At 40.4% G+C, this 16,249-nt stretch overlaps 1 protein-coding gene across 4 annotated transcripts in view; it reads right to left on the bottom strand.

Moving 5' to 3' along the window:
- The window catches only part of ULK2 (unc-51 like autophagy activating kinase 2), a 55,727-nt gene that overhangs the window by 7,056 nt on the left and 32,422 nt on the right, over positions 1-16,249 (bottom strand). For all 4 annotated transcript variants that reach the window (XM_026448171.1, XM_026448170.2, XM_026448173.1 and 1 more), the window contains 5 exons: positions 7,698-7,847; positions 5,499-5,707; positions 3,713-3,891; positions 2,800-2,918; positions 2,290-2,447 (listed from right to left, as the gene is read on the bottom strand). In XM_026448171.1, coding sequence (XP_026303956.1) covers positions 2,290-2,447; positions 2,800-2,918; positions 3,713-3,891; positions 5,499-5,707; positions 7,698-7,847 — 815 coding nt within the window. The remainder of the gene's footprint in view (positions 1-2,289; positions 2,448-2,799; positions 2,919-3,712; positions 3,892-5,498; positions 5,708-7,697; positions 7,848-16,249) is intronic.

Raw genomic sequence — 16,249 nt, 5'->3', positions numbered from 1 at the left:
CATTCAAATATACTTATTAAGCACCTACTAAGTGCCAGGCACTGTGCCTACAATGAAGGAGAGCTCGCAGTCTGGAGGGAGATACAGTCCTGCAAAAAATGCAATTCTAATTCCAAGGGACACATGGTATTACAGGAGGAAGCACTGGATGGTACAGAATACAAAGGGGACGCCTCTAACCTATATTATGGAGGAAGATGATTAGGGGAAGCTTCCAGGAGGTGCTGTTTGTGCTGAATCATGAAGCAACAGCAGAAGTGAATTAGGTGAGGAAATATGGGAAGGGGCTCTCCAGAAAGAGGGGATGCTAGCATTATTCACAGGGGTTTCCCCATCGACATTCTGATTTTCTCTTTGATCATTAAATACCAGAACTCTCAGTAATCCAGTATCCAAATTTACTTGTTAATACGCTGTATCTTTGTTTTTAATTTTAAAAATGTATTAATGTCTTCTTATACAGATGGGGTCTTGCTCTGTTGCCTAGACTGATCTTGAACTCCTGGGCTCAAGCAATCCTCTTGTCTCAGCCTCCTGAGTAGCTGGTACTACAGGTGCTTGCCACTGTACCTACCTATTCTCTCTCCTTCAAAAAAATAATTGCAAGTAGCTAACAACAAGCAAATAAAATGGATACAGAAAATCAGAGCCAGGACAAGTAAAAAGAAAAAAATAACTTAAGTGTTAATGCCTCTAAGCTCACTAAGCAGCCAGGACGAAAGGAGGAATTTATTAAGTTATAGATCTTTTTATTCTGAGAAGGAAAAACAGCATAATAATTCCTTATGGAGGACATTTTTCTGGTGCAAAATTCTAAAAATAATTTATCATATAAGGTCTCAATTCAGCATACAGTGATGCAGTGTGTATTATTCACCTCAACAGTTTACAGCAATACGATATATACTATTTTTGTCAAGAATTTATATTCCAAAGTTATTTTCCTATGGTTATTTTAATAAATTTCAAAATAAGGCCATGGAATATAACAGCACAGTTCAAAGTAGACAAATGGAAAATGGAAATGGGGATCTATTATGTTAATGTGTTAGAAATACAATTAGCACGCCGAGCGCGGTGGCTCATGCCTATAATCCCAACACTTTGGGAGGCCGAGGCGGGTGAATCATTTGAGGTGAAACATTTGAGGTCAAGAGTTCAAGACCAGCCTGGCTAACACGGTAAAATCCCGTCTCTACTAAAAATACAAAAATTAGATGGGCATGGTGGCAGGTGCCTAGAATCCCAGCTACATGGGAGGTGGGGGCAGCAGAATCACTTGAACCTGGGAAGCAGAGGTTGCAGTGAGCCAAGATCATGCTGCTGCACTTCAGCCTGGATGACAGAACAAAATTCCATCTCAAAAAAAAAAAAAAAAAAATTGGCTAACGAATGAATTTTCCCCCACTTAACTACTTTTTCAACAGCTTCTATTTTTATTTCTACTTCAGAGCAATTTTTCCCTAAGAGAGGCAGAAAACAAATTTCCAGTATTATAACCAGAAAATTGGAAAAGGAGGTTTTACTTTGCGTCTACACTACAATAATTATCAGTAAGTGGGACCTGCGCACATAAATTTGTGTGGATTAATAAAGCAGTGTTTTTTCTAAGAGTTTTATCAAACCTAACTTTCTTAAACAACAGAAAATGCAGGAACAGATCCTGCTAAGGCTTTTAGATGCACACTATAAAAAGATTAGATTGGCCGGGCACAGTGGCGCATGCCTGTAATCCCAGTACTTTGGGAGGCTGAGGAGGGTGGATCCCCTGAGGCCAGGAGTTCGAGACTACCCTGGCCAACATGGCGAAACCCCATCTCTACTAAAAATACAAAAATTAGCTGGGCATGGTGGCAGGTGCCTGTAATCTCAGCTACTTGGGAAGCTGAGGCAGGAGAATCACTTGAACCCGGGAAGCAGAGGTTGCAGTGAGCTGAAATCGTGCCACTGTACTCCAGCCTGGGTGACAGAGTGACTCCATCTCCAAAAAAAAAAAAGAAGAGAGAGATTAGATCATTCCTAATGCCAACAATGTTTAATAAGAGCTGTAATAAACTTTTAGCAAATGTGGTAACTTACAAATGTGGATTCGTAATTACATCAAATACATTCAATAAATTACATTAAGAGTTGCTTAAATCCAATTACTTCTTTAGTAGAAGGCGATCTACAATACTTGGGACTTGAGACATTATCTTTTAAAATGATAGCTGTCAAATAGATATTCAATTAAAAAAACACTTAAAAGATAAGTAGTACTATACAATATTAAACCTTAGAAAGGGTTACCATTTCCACAGCACAATTATAGATGAGTTTCTCTGCAGTCACACTGTTGATTTCATCAATAAACCTCTGTTTGTCAGAGAAGAATCTATTCAGCTTTTCTGTAAGTTTCTTGCACATGGTGATGCAGAATTTATATCGTTCGTTCAGATTTTTGACAACTGAAAAAAAATTGAGATGGGAACTAATTTTAATTTTCCTCCAGAAATAAAGACACAGTGATATGTATCTTTCTTGCTGATATATAGGGAAGGTGTCACTAGTGATCATTCAAAAAACAGACCAGAAACAGGATTCTTTCATATGTTATCTCTTTCAATATGAAAAGATTGAGAATAATGCACTTCTGATTTATATCAATTAAACTGCAAAAAGTTAATAACCCAGCATCTTTTCCCTTTAAGAATATTTGAAAAATAAAAGTAACAGTGAGTACTCATAAGACACTCTCACGGTGTGATGGGAAAGAGCAACTTAAGGACCCCTGGAGTCACACGCTGCCTTCTTCCATACCTTGTTTCACCGCTGTGGATGGGCTCAGTTTCCCGGACTTGATCTGGGCTTTGGCAAGATGCAGAGAAGCCGCAAGCAGCTGTGCTGCTTTCATGTACAACACCAGCTGCTCCACCCGCCTGCACCCAAAAGACAGTAGCAGAGGGTTATCTAGTGAACTAATCTAAGACGTGGCACTTTACACAACCGGTCAACATTAAAATTGCCTTTCTATAAAGGGACAGCATCCTCTTTGATTTATTTTTATTTATTTATTTATTTTTTTGACAGAGTCTTGCTCTGTTCTCCAAGCCGAAGTGTAGTGGCTTGATCTTGGCTTACTGCATCCTCTACTTCCTGGGCTCAAGGGATCCTTCCACCTCAGCCTCCCGTGTACTAACAGCTGGGACCACAGGGGCGTGCCACCGTGCCTGGCTAATTTTTGTATTTTTTGTAGAGACAGGGATTCATCATATCGCCCAGGCTGGTCTTGAATCCATGGGCTCATGCAATCCTTCTGCCCCATCCTCCCAAAGTGCTGGAATTACATTATAGGCGTAAGCCACTGCGATCAGTCCTCCTTAATTTCTTAATGCACAAGTAAACTCTCGAGGGACAAGGCATAAAGATGTGTGTACTTTGAAAACAACAGATACACTCAGATAAAAATCAATACAATCTATTTACATAAATAGTAAAATTTATGTAATTTTTATGTGATTATCAACAGTATAATTTACAAGGAAAGGCAGCACTAAGGTTGTATAATCTCCAGGTCTTGGCTCATATAGTGAAATCTAGTACAATGAAATAATTGAGACTCCTAGCTTTTAGTAGTGAGATACGATCTTCAGTGGATGACAATACCTATGACTTAGACACAAGTTTAGAGAAAGCATGAAAAGTCTGGAAATGAATGACGGGGGGTACCTACCCCCAGTCTTTGCTCAGCTGACTGATTTGGTCCACCACCACACTCTCCTGGATCTGGTACAAGGACACAGCAGATGTGCATAGCTCAGGGTTTCCTCCCCTCACGGCTGTCAGGTCCAGCACACATTCGGTGAACATCAGCATCACATTCAGATGGCGTAAGGTGTCCGTGTGTTCCCGCTGCAGCAAAGTCAATTTGTCTTAGAAAATTTCAGATTAAAAATAGGTACATACTCATTTCTGTACATAAACCATGGCCACCGATCACATTTTCTATACTTATGAGTATCAGAATGACAAAAGGAGATTGAAATTTTTAAACTTCAGAAAGCTGGTAAGAAAATGAACACAAATGAAACCAAATGTAGGTATATGCATGTGTTTGTGTATATATATCAGAGTACCCATATAAGTAAACTCTCAGGATGGGTTGCTGTGCTTTTACCAGAAAAAGAAAAGAAAGCTGAATGATTAAACCAATATACATGAGACAAAAACATGACAAGTTAGACACCAAGATTTTAAGGATACTATAGGTGCTAAATTACACTTCTTGATACTGTAGTGAATTCTGTTGACTTCTTATAATTTCAGAGTTGCTTTACTTAATTTCTGGTGGTTTTTCAGTTAACAGTGATTACTAATACCAAAGCTCTAAATTTCTGTGATCTTTTCAGTTAGTTAAAGAGGGGAGTGTGGGTAGACATAACAACATTCAGAGGGCTGTCATTTAAAAATGGGTATTCTAGGCCAGGTATGGTGGCTCACGCCTGTAATCCCAGCACTTTGGGAGGCTGAGGCAGGTGGATCATCTGAGGTCAGGAGTTTCAGACCAGCCTGGCCATCATGGCGAAACCCCATCTCTACTAAAAATACAAAAATTAGCCGCTGTAGTGGCACGTGTCTGTAGTCGCAGCTACTCAGGAAGCTGAGGCAGGAGACTGGCTTGATCCCAGGAGGTGGAGGTTAGAGTGAGCTGAGATCGCACCACTGCACTACAGCCTGGGTGACAGAGAGAGACTGTCTCAAATAAACAAATAAATAAATAAATAAATGGGTATTCTAGAATGTTGTTTTGAGATTTGTTTTTAGTTATAAATGCATCCTGAAATCCCAAATAAGCCTAAAGGTTTCCCACTCTATTATGGTTAAAGAAAGATGAGAATCATTTTCCTGGTGACAGAATAAGTCAATTGACTTCTAAGTCTTTCTGCTCTGTGACAGCATATTGGACTATATGTTTCAATATACTGGAACATGTACTGGAATGTACTAGAATGCTCATGCCTGTAATCCCAGCACTTTGGGAGGCAGAGGCAGGTGGACCACAAGGTCAGGAGTTCAAGACCAGCTTGGCCAACATGGTGAAACCCCATGTCTGCTAAAGATACAAAAATTAGCCGGGCATGGTGGCACGTGCCTGTAATCCCAGCTACTCGGGGAACTGAGGCAGGAGAACTGTTTGAACCCAGGAGGCAGAGGTTGTGGCGAGCCAAGATCGCGCCACTGTACTCCAGCCTGGGCGACACAGCGAGACTCCATCTCAAAAAAAAAAGAAAGAAAAACACAGAATCTATGCGTTTCTTCCTATAAACCAAAGCTTATTATGGATGAGTGTCACTGTCAACATTAATCTAAAAAGACATCAGCAATACTTTTCAAACAGAAAAGGCACGTTAAAGAGAACATAATTTAGTAACTATTTAATGTATTTTGTTCTTGTCATCACTAGAATGTTCTCATACCAAATCAACATTACATTCACACCACTATAGTATCTTCTCTACCTCCATCAGCGTCTCCTCCGGCAGTTCAGGGGCTTCAAAGGTGATGAGCCCCTCCAGGCTGGGGGGTGAAGCACCGTAAGGCACGTATCTCAGGCTGGGAGCTGCCTCTGCTCCTGGAGGGGAAGAGCCGAAGCCTGGGCCAGGCGGGGACCCCACACACACGCGGCCACTCATGGCACACAGAGAGCCCCCCGAGTTGCTGGGCCCCACTACGAGGAAACAGAGGATACATGGCAGTGTCCAGAGTCAGGACTTTCACACCCACTCCTACTTTTATGTACTGAATAAACCTGCTGAGGTGATAAAGGAAATGTTAAAAGAAACTCACTGACCCCTATGTACTATTTGAGGATATTAATAGTTTTTATCTATCCATGTTCATTGTTATTCCTTGTCTATATATTTTATATTAGACATCATCACAGCTGGTTTTTTTAATACTCTGTTTTAAACAAATTTAGATCATATTCTCCTTGCTGTTCTACAGGGCCTCATAATTATAAAACTCAATGGATGCATAGTGATTCATTAAGTTTATATATAATGTTTATCTGGAGTTATTTATACTATTTCTGATTTTATTCATATTACAAATAGCACTGTAATGAAATGCAGTTATTCCTTCTTTTGAATAATTTCTTTGTGATAAACACTCTGAAGTGGTATAAGAAGGAATGGAATTAGCATAGATCAATACATATTTTTACAGCTCTAAGAACTGCTGTATTACTCTTTAACGCAGCCCTGAGTAAGCACATAGATCCTATTTAAACCTCAATAACACTGGACATGATACTTTTTTTTTTTTGAGACAGGGTTTTGTTGTTGCCCAGGCTGGATTGCAGTGGCGTGATCACAGCTCACTGCAGCCTTGATTTCCCAGGCTCAGGTAATTCTTTCATCTCAGCCTCACAAGTAGCTGGGACTATAGGCGTATGCCACCATGTCTGGCTAATTTCTGTATTTTTTTTGTAGAGACGGGGTTTCACCATGTTGCCCAGGCTGGCCTCGAACTCCTGACCTCAAGTGATCCTCCTGCCTCAGCCTCCCAAAGTGCTGGGATTACAGGCGTGAATCACCATGCCCAGTCTTGGACATTATACTTTTTAAAATGTAGTTAGAGTTAACAGATACAAATGTTACTTTCTTAAAATGGTATTTTCTTATTATTCAAGATTTTTAATCGTCTTAAAAATATGATTTTAGGTCTATTTTCTCTTATTATCTATTCCTGTCCTTTGCTTATTAATCTGGTATCTTGATTAGCAACTTATTTAGAATAAGATAACTTGACTCATGGTACAACAGATAAGATGTCAAATTATTGATTTCAACTCCAATCTAAATACTTTCTTAATTTTTGGTATTAACCTATCTACAGATTGTAAATGATAAAACAAATCTATTAGCCTTCTAACTGTATATAGGATTAAGTGCAAAGATTGAGACCCAAAGTACAAAAAATTTAAAAAAATAAATAAAACAAGTTTCTTTCCTTTTTTTTTGAGACAGAGTTTTGCTCGTTACCCAGGCTGGAGTGCAATGGCACGATCTCGGCTCACTGCAACCTCCACTTTCCAGGTTCAAGCGATTCTCCTGCCTCAGCCTCCTGAGTAGCTGGGATTACAGGCACCTGCCACCACATCTGGCTAAATTTTTATATTTTTAGTAGAGATGGGGTTTCACCATGTTGGCCAGGCTGGTCTCGAACTCCTGGCCTCAAGTGATCTGCCTGTCTCAGCCTCCCAAAGTGCTGGGATTACAGGCATGAGCCACCGCACCTGGCCAAAACAAGTTTCTTTAAAACAAACAAACAAACAAACAAAAAGCCTATAATTTTCAAATAATTTATTGGATCTACTAAAGTAACCCTTTAATATATAAGCTAAGAAGAACTATATTTGATTTGCTTCTTCATGAATAAGTCATATTTATACTATGTCATTTTGTAATATATAGAACATACAATATTTTAATATATAATATAGCACTTTACAAAGTTTTTTTTCCCACAAATAATGCCTCATTTACTTCTTATAATCCATTAAGATAAAGAAAATAGTAATCTCCAGTTCACTGGTAAAGAAACTGAAGCCCAGAGAATTAAGTGACTTGTCTAAGTTACAACACTGAGTCATTTGTCAAAACACTACATTCCAAATACTAGCCAAAGACTGTAATATAACAAATGCTCCTTACCTGAGGTTGTTCTTGTTCGAAGGAGCATGTGGGTACAAGTGGGGGCCACTGCACTGTGTGGAGGAGACCCTACAGTGAAGAGGACAGCCCTGGAACTTGCTGCTATACCTGCAGGAGGTGCCAGAACAATACCACAGGCTCCTGCTGGAGCTACAACAAAAAGTTTACAGAAGGTCATGTTACCCTGATAGTGTTTATATCTGGGAGATGGGACTGCAGGTGGACACTGACTTTTATATCATGAGTCCAGTTTTTTTTTTTCTCTCTTCTTACAAAAAGTACTTATTGCTCTTAAAATCAGAAAATATAATACAGTATTTTCATTAAAATAATTTATAGTAATCTCAAGTGTGAATCTTCTTCACACCAAAATCTAGCATTTGGAGTTACATTTGTATACTTCTAAAATACATGAACTGTAAGTTATACATGTTGAAGACAGTCCTAAAAAGTGAAGGCCAAGAACTGGGAATAAAAACATGTTAAGCTAGGGTGGGTGTAGTGGCTCATGCATGTAACCCTAGCACTTTGGGAGGCCAAGATGGGTGGATCACCTGAGGTCAGAAGTTCAAGACCAGCCTGGCCAACGTGGTGAAACCCTGTTTCTACTAAAAATTCAAAAAATTGCCGGGCGTGGTGATGTGTGCCTGTAATCATAGGCCTGACTCAAAAGCCTGAGTCAGGAGAATCTCTTGAACCCAGAAGGCAGAGGTTACAGTGAGCCGAGATCGTGCCATTGCACTCAGCCTGGGTGACAGATCGAGACTTCGTCTCAAAAAAAAAAAAAAAAAGAAATCAAAATAAAGACATTCCCAAATAAACAAAAGCTGAGAGAATTCACTGCCAGCAGACTTGTCTTACAAGAAATACAAAGGACAAAGGATAGTTCTTCAGACCAAAAGTAACTAACTCCAAATAGTAATCCCAATCTGTAAAGATAATTATAAAACACAAACTGTATAGTTCTTCTGTTAACTGATTTAAAAAGCAACTGTATAAAACGTGTATACAGTTGCATTGTCAGGTCTATAGCATATAGAAATGTAAAGTTCATTTAATTATTATTATTATTTTTTTTTTTGGAGATGGAATCTCACTCTGTCGCCAGGCTGGAGTGCACTGGCGAGATCTTGGCTCATTGTAACCTCCGCTTCCTGATTCTCCTGCCTCAGCCTTCCGAGTAGCAGGGATTACAGGTGTGTGCCACCACGCCCAGCTGATTTTTGTATTTTTAGTAGAGCCAGGGTTTCATCATGTTGGCCAGGATGGTCTCTATCTCTTGACCTTGTAATCCACCCGCCTTGGCCTCTCAAACTGCTGGGATTACAGGCGTGAGGCCCCGCACCTGGCCTTACTTTTTATTTTTTTAGAGAATGGGTCTCCACCTGTCACCCAGGCTGAAGGGCAGTGGTATGACCATAGCTCACTGCAGCCTCCAACTCCTGAGCTCAAGTGATCCTCCTGCTGCAGCCTTCCACGGTGTTGGGATTACAGGAGCAAGCCACTGCACCCAGCCAGAAATATATTTGATAATAACAACATAAAGGAGTCAGATGGGATTAAAACTGTATTAGGGTAAGGAAATGACACCAGATGGTAAATCAAATCCACAAAAACAAAAACAAATCAAGAGAACCAGAAATGATAAATAAGAAAGTTAATATAACAAACTATAAACACATACTTGCTTTCTTTTCTTATCTCAGCTTCTTTTCAAAGACATAAAATTACAAACCAGAGTAAGATGGCAAAATAGAAGCCTCCACCAATTGTACAACACACCCCCCCCAAAATTTGCGCACAATAAAGCACCTTTATAAGAACCAAAACTCAGGTGAGTAATCACAGTACCTGGTTTTAACTTCGTATCACTGAAAGCAGCACTGAAGAGGGTAGGAAAGGTAGTCTTGAATTGCCAGCACCACCCTCTGCCACTTCCCTGGCAGTGGCTGTGTGTGGTGAAGAAATAATCTGTGTACTTGGAGGAGGGAGAGTGCAGCAATTTGGGGACTGCACATTGAACTCAGTGCTGCCCTGTCACAGCGCAAAACAAAACCATGCTGAACCCAGCTGGTATCCACCCACAGAGGGAGCACTTAGACCAGCTGTAGCTAGAGGGAAAGTGCCCATCTGAATGGCCAGAATGTGAGTTTCTGCAAGCCTCGCCACCACAAGCTGAAGCGCTCTGGGTTCAAAGTGAACTTGAAAGGCAGTCTAGGATACAAGGAATGCAATTCCTAGCCAAATCCTGGTTCTGTGCTGGGCTTAGAGTCAGTGATTGGGGCACGACCTAGGGAGACATCAGACAGGGCTTCTAAGTGAGGGTTTGTGCCATTCCTCCTCCCAAACCCAGGCAGCGCAGCTCATAGCAACAAAAGTGACTCCTTCCTTTTGCTTGAGGACAAGAGAGAAAGGTAAAAAGGGCTTTCTCTTGCGTCTTGGATACTAGGCTCAGCCACAGTAGGACAGACTCCGCACAGTCATGAGACCCCCATCCCAGGCCCGAGTTCCTGTTGACATTTCTAGACACACCCTGAGCCAGAAGGGAACTCACTGGCCTTGAAAAAAAAAGACCCAGTCTTGGCAAGATTCATCACCTACTGACTGAAGAGTCCTCAGGCCCTGAGTAAGCAATAACCACTACCCAGGGAGCATGCTTGGGCCTTGGGTGAAACTCTAGACATGCTGGCTTCAGGGTAGCTTGATCACAATGGGATAGAGCACTAAGCAGGCTCTTGGGGTTTCCAAATCTAGGCTTGGACATTTCTGGACCTGCCCTGAAGGGTGTGGTCCTAGGCCTAGTAGCACTCAGTACACGCTGACTGAAGAGCCCTTGGGCCTTAAGTTAACATCAGTGGTGGCCTGGCAGAACTCCTTGTGGGCCAGTGGTGGTTATGGCCACAGGGATAGGTTCCTCTGCCTGAGGTAAGGGCGGGAAAGACTGGGAAGGACTTTGTCTTGTGGTTTTGAGTGGCAGCTTCGCTGCAGTAGGATAGGACACCAGGTAGATTTCTAAGGTTTTTAAATTCCTATCCCTGACTCCCAGAAAGCATCTCTGGACATGCCTGGAGCCTGGGGAACCTGTTGCCCTGAAAGGAAGGACACAAACCTGGCTGGTTTCCCCACCTGCTGATTTTAAGTCCTGGGGCTTGAGCGAACATAGGTGGTAGCCAGGCAGTGGTTATAAAGGGCCTTGGGCAAGACCCAGGGCTGTGCTGGCTTCAGGTCTGAACCAGGTGGTTCCAGTGGTGGTGGCCACAGGGGTGTTTGCATCACCCCACCCCCACATCCAAGCAGCTCAGCATAGAAAGAGACACGCCATTAGTTGCTCACCTTTTGATAAAAAGTTAGGGAACAGAACAAAAGTCTCTACCTGGTAATCCACAGAATTCTTCTGGATCTTATCCAAGTCTACAAGTCTGCAAGAACTGCAGCATTATTGGGCTTGGAGCCCAAGTCCCGTCAAATACCTGGAAAGTCTCCCCAAGAAGGACGGGTACAGATTGCAAAGCCCAGATTGTAAAGACAACAGTAAATACCTAACATGTCAATGCCCAGACATGGACAAAAATCTACATCAAGACCAGTCAGGAAAACATGAACCTACCAAGTGAACTAAATAAGGCACCAGGGACCAATCATGGAGAAACAGAGATATATAAACTTTCAGACAGAGAATTCAAAATAGCTGTTTTGAGAAAACTCAAGGAAATTTAAGATAACATAGAGAAGAAATTCAAAATTCTATCAGATAAATCTAACACAGATTGAAATAATTAAAAGAATCAAGTAAAAATTCCAGAGGTGAAAAATGCAATTGACATACTGAAGAATGCACTGGAGTCTCTTAATAGCAGAACTGATCAAGCAGAAGAAAGAATCAGTGAGCTATGAAAATAGGCTATTTGAAAATACAGAGGAAACAAAAGAAAAAAATGAAAAAGAATGAAGAAAGCCTACAAGATCTAAAAAATAGCTGCAAAAGGACAAGTCTAAGGGTTATTGGCCTTAAGTAGACAGACTAAACAATGACCTGATCAAAAATAATAACTACAACTTTTCAAAAGGTAGACAGTATAATAACATGTAGAGAGAAATAACAAAAAGTTAAGAAGCAAGGAGATAAAATTAGAGTATTTTTAGTTTTCTTATTGCTTGTTTATGCAATCAGTGTTGTCATCACTTTAAAATAATGCATTGGGGCCAGGAGCAGTGGCTCACGCCTGTAATCCTAGCAATTTGGGAGGCCAAGACAGGTGAATCACCTGAGGTCAGGAGTTTAAGACTATCCTGGCAAACATGGTGAAACTCCGTCTCTACTAAAAACACAAAAATTTGCCGGGTGTGGTGGCAGGCGCCTGTAATCCCAGCTACTTGGGAGGCTGAGGCAGGATAATCACTTGAACCCAGGAGGCAGAGGTTGCAGTGAGCCAAGATCGTGCCATTGCACTCCAGTCTGGGTGACAACAGCAAAACTCCATCTCAAAAATAAAAAAAATTAAATTAAATCGAATTAATGGATAGTATTTGCAAGCTCATGGTAACCTCAAATAAAAAAACATATACTGGATACACAAAAAATAGAAAGCAAGAAATTCAGTGATACCACCAGAGAAAATCACCTTCACTAAAAGCAAGAAGAAGGGCGGGAGGAAGGAAGGAAGGAAAAAGAAGACCAGAAAACAAATAACAAAATGGCAGGATTAAGTCCTTAGTTACCAATACAAACATTGAATATAAGTGAACTAAACTCTTCAATCATGAGTTAAAAGACATTGAGTGGCTGAATGGATTAAAAAAATAAGCCCCACCTATCTGGTGCCTATAAGAAACACACTTCACCTATAGAGACACACATAGACTGATAATAAAAGGATGGAAAAGGATATTCCATGCAATGGAAACTAAAAAAGAGCAGGAGTAGCTATACTTACATCAGACAAAATAGATTTCAAGACAAAAACCATAAAAAGAGACAAAGGTCATTATATAATGACAAAGGGGTCAATTCAGCAAGAGGATATGACAACTGTAGATATATACACACCCAACACAGGAGCATACAGATATACAAAGTAAATATTATTAGAGCTAAAGACAGAGATAGACCCCAATACAATAATAGCTGGGAACTTCAGGGCCCCACTTTCACACTTGGATAGATCATCCAGAAGAAAATCAACAAAGAAACACCAGACTTAATCTGCACTATAGGTCCTAATTGATATTTACAGAACGTTTCACCCAATGGCTGCAGAATATACATTCCACTCAGGATATGGATCATTCTCAATGATAGACCATATGTTAGGTCACAAAACAAGTCATCAAACATTAAACAACAACAACAATGGCCGGTGTAGTGGCTCACACCTGTAGTTGCAGCACTGTGGGAGGCCGAGGCGGGCAGATCACTTGAGGTCAGGAGTTCGAAACCAGCTTTACCAACATGGCAAAATCCTGTCTCTACTATTACAAAAAGTAGGTGGGCACAGTGGCTCAAGCCTATAATCCCAGCACTTTGGGAGGCTGAGGCGGGCAAATCACATGAGGCCAGGAGTTCCAGACCAGCTTGACCAACATGGTGAAACCCCATCTCTACTAAAAATACAAAAAAAGCTGGGTATGGTGGCACATACCCGTGGTTCCAGTTACTCAAGAGGCTGAGGCAGGAGAATCACTTGGATCCAGGAGGAGGTTGCAGTGAGCCAAGATTGCAGCACTGTACTCCAGCCTGGGCAACAGAGTGAGACTCTCTAAAAAGAAAAAAAAAAAAAAATTACAAAAATTAGCCAGGCATGGTGGTACACACCTGTAATCCCAGCAACAAGGGAGGCTGAGGCACAAGAATCGCTTGAATCTGGGAGGTGGAGATTGCAGTGCACCAAGATCATGCCACTGCACTCCAGCAATACCCCATTTACACACACACACACAAATTTTTTTGGAAATAATATCAAGTATCTTCTCTGACCACCATGAAATAAAACTAGAAATTAATAAGAGGTATTTTGGAAACTATATAAATACATGGAAATTAAACAATATGCTCCTGAATGACCAGAGGGTCAATGAAGAAAGAAGGAAATTGAAAAATTTATTGAAACAAATAATAATGGAAACACAACATATCAAACCTTTGGGATTACAGTGAAAGCAGTGGTAAGCAGGAAATTTATAGCTAAAAGTGCTTACACATCAAAAAAGAAGAAATCTTCAAACAACCTAACAATGCATCTTAAAGAACTAGAAAAGCAAGAGCAAACCAAACCTAAAATTACCAGAAGAAAAGAAATAATAAAAATCAGGGCACAAATAAACAAAATTGAAACTAAGAAAACAATACAAAAGATCAAGGAAATGAAAGTTGGTTTACTGAAAAGATAAATAAAATTAACAAACCTTTGACCAGACTAAGAGGAAACAAGACCCAAAAGCCCTCATGAATGGATTAATGCCATTATAAAAGGACTTGAGGTTAAAGGACAAGCCCTCTCCCGCCCTTCTGCCTTCCACTATGTGACGAAGCAGCAAGACTCTCACCAGAGTAAGTGCCTTGATCTTGGACTTTCAGCCTACAGAATGGTAAGAAAGTAAATTTCTGTTCATTATAAATTATGTAGTCTCAGCTGTTCTGTTATAGCAGCACAAAATGGACTAAGAAAGATTTCCGTATTCACTAAATTGATCTAATAATGCAATCTCTATCAAAAACCCAGCCAGTCTCTCTACAGAAACTGACAAGATCATGCAAAATTCATATGGAAACTCAAAGACACCCCTAATAACCAAAACAATCTTGAAAAAGAACAAAAAAGAAAAACTCCTATTTCCTGATTTCGAAATCTAAGACAAAGCTACAGTAATCAAGGTAGTATGGTACCAGCATGAATTGACATATGTATCAATGAAATAGTTGAGACCAGAAATAAACATATTTATGGTTGTATTAGTTCGTTTTCCTACTGCTATAAATAACGCCCGAGACTGGGAAATTTATAAAGGAAAGAGGTTTAATTGACTCACAGTTAAGCATGGCTGGGGAGGCCTCAGGAAACCTACAATTATGGTGGAAGGCAAAGGGGAAGCAAGGCACTTTCTTGACAAGGCAGCAGGAAGGAGAAATGCCAAGCAAAGTGGGGAAGAGCCCCCTTATAAAACCATCATATCTCATGAGAACTCACTATCACCAGAACATCATGGGGGAAACTGCCCCCATGATTCAATTACCTCCACCTGGTCTGTCCCTTGACACATGGAAATTAAGGGAATTACAATTCAAGATAAGATTTGGGTGGAGACACAAAACCTAACCCTATCAATGGTCAACCAATTTTTGACAAGGCTAGCAAAACAACACAATAGGGAAAGAATAATCTTCAATGGTGCTGCGACCACGGAATAGCCCATCCAAAAGAATAAAGCTGGATCCCTTCACCACATCATCCATAAGAATTAAGTCAAACTGGACCACAGACGTAAGTGTAAGAGCTACATCTTACACTTTTAAAATTAGAATTATAAAGCTGTTGGAAGAAAATGCAGAGTTAGGCAAGGTCCAGATGCAATTTAAGGAATGTATAGGGAAACCCAAAGACAACAGGAGAGACAAAAACAAGGATACCAGAGAAAATTTTAGCCTCTGATACCCACAGCTACAGCAAACACTAAATAAAGCTTAACTCCTGGCCAGATAAACAAAAAACCTCATACTAAAGGCCTATTTAACTCAGTTTTTAAACAAAGTATATCATACTCAGCCTCAATTAAAAGGCATGCTAAAAGGCAAAAATACAGTTTGAAAAGAGAGAGCAAGTCAAACATCAGAACCAGACTCACATATGGCAGAGATACTGGAATTAATATCACACTGGGAATTTAAAGTAATGATAATTAATATACTAAGGGCTGTAACGGAAAAAGTGGACAACATGCAAGAACAGATAGGTAATATAGACAGAGAGATGGAAACTCAAAAAGAGTCTAAAAGAAATGCTAAAAATCAAAATCACGGTAACAGAAACAAAGAATGCCTTTGATGGGCTCATCAGTAGACTGGACTTTGCCAAGGAAAGAATCAGTGAGATTAAAGATATGTCAATATCTTCCTGAAACTTCCTGAACTAAAAAGCAAAGAGAAAGAAGAATGAAAAGAAGAAGAAGAAGAAAAAAGAACAGACTAAGAACAATGGAGCCAGTGCCTGGCTAGCTCAGTCAGCAGAGCATGAGACTCTTAAGAACAATGGGCCAACTGTAAGAGTGGAACATATACTTAATGGGAATACCAGAAGAATGAGAGAGAAAAGCAGAAGAAACATTCAAAGCAGTAATAATGGCTGAAAAACTTCCAAAATTAATGACAGAATCAAACCACGAACCTAGGAAACAGAAAACACCAAGCAGAATGAAGATGAAAAAATCTGCATCTAAGCATATCATATTCAAACTTCAGAGAATCAAAGACAAAGAGAAAATTCTAGCCGGGCGTGGTGGCTCAAGCCTGTAATCCCAGCACTTTGGGAGGCCGAGACGGGCGGATCACGAGGTCAGGG

This window comes from Piliocolobus tephrosceles, chromosome 16 (assembly GCF_002776525.5).
Source record: "Piliocolobus tephrosceles isolate RC106 chromosome 16, ASM277652v3, whole genome shotgun sequence".
NCBI lineage: Eukaryota > Metazoa > Chordata > Mammalia > Primates > Cercopithecidae > Piliocolobus > Piliocolobus tephrosceles.
The sequence above is the reverse complement of the archived record's forward strand: the minus strand, read 5'-3'. Positions and strand labels throughout refer to the sequence as shown.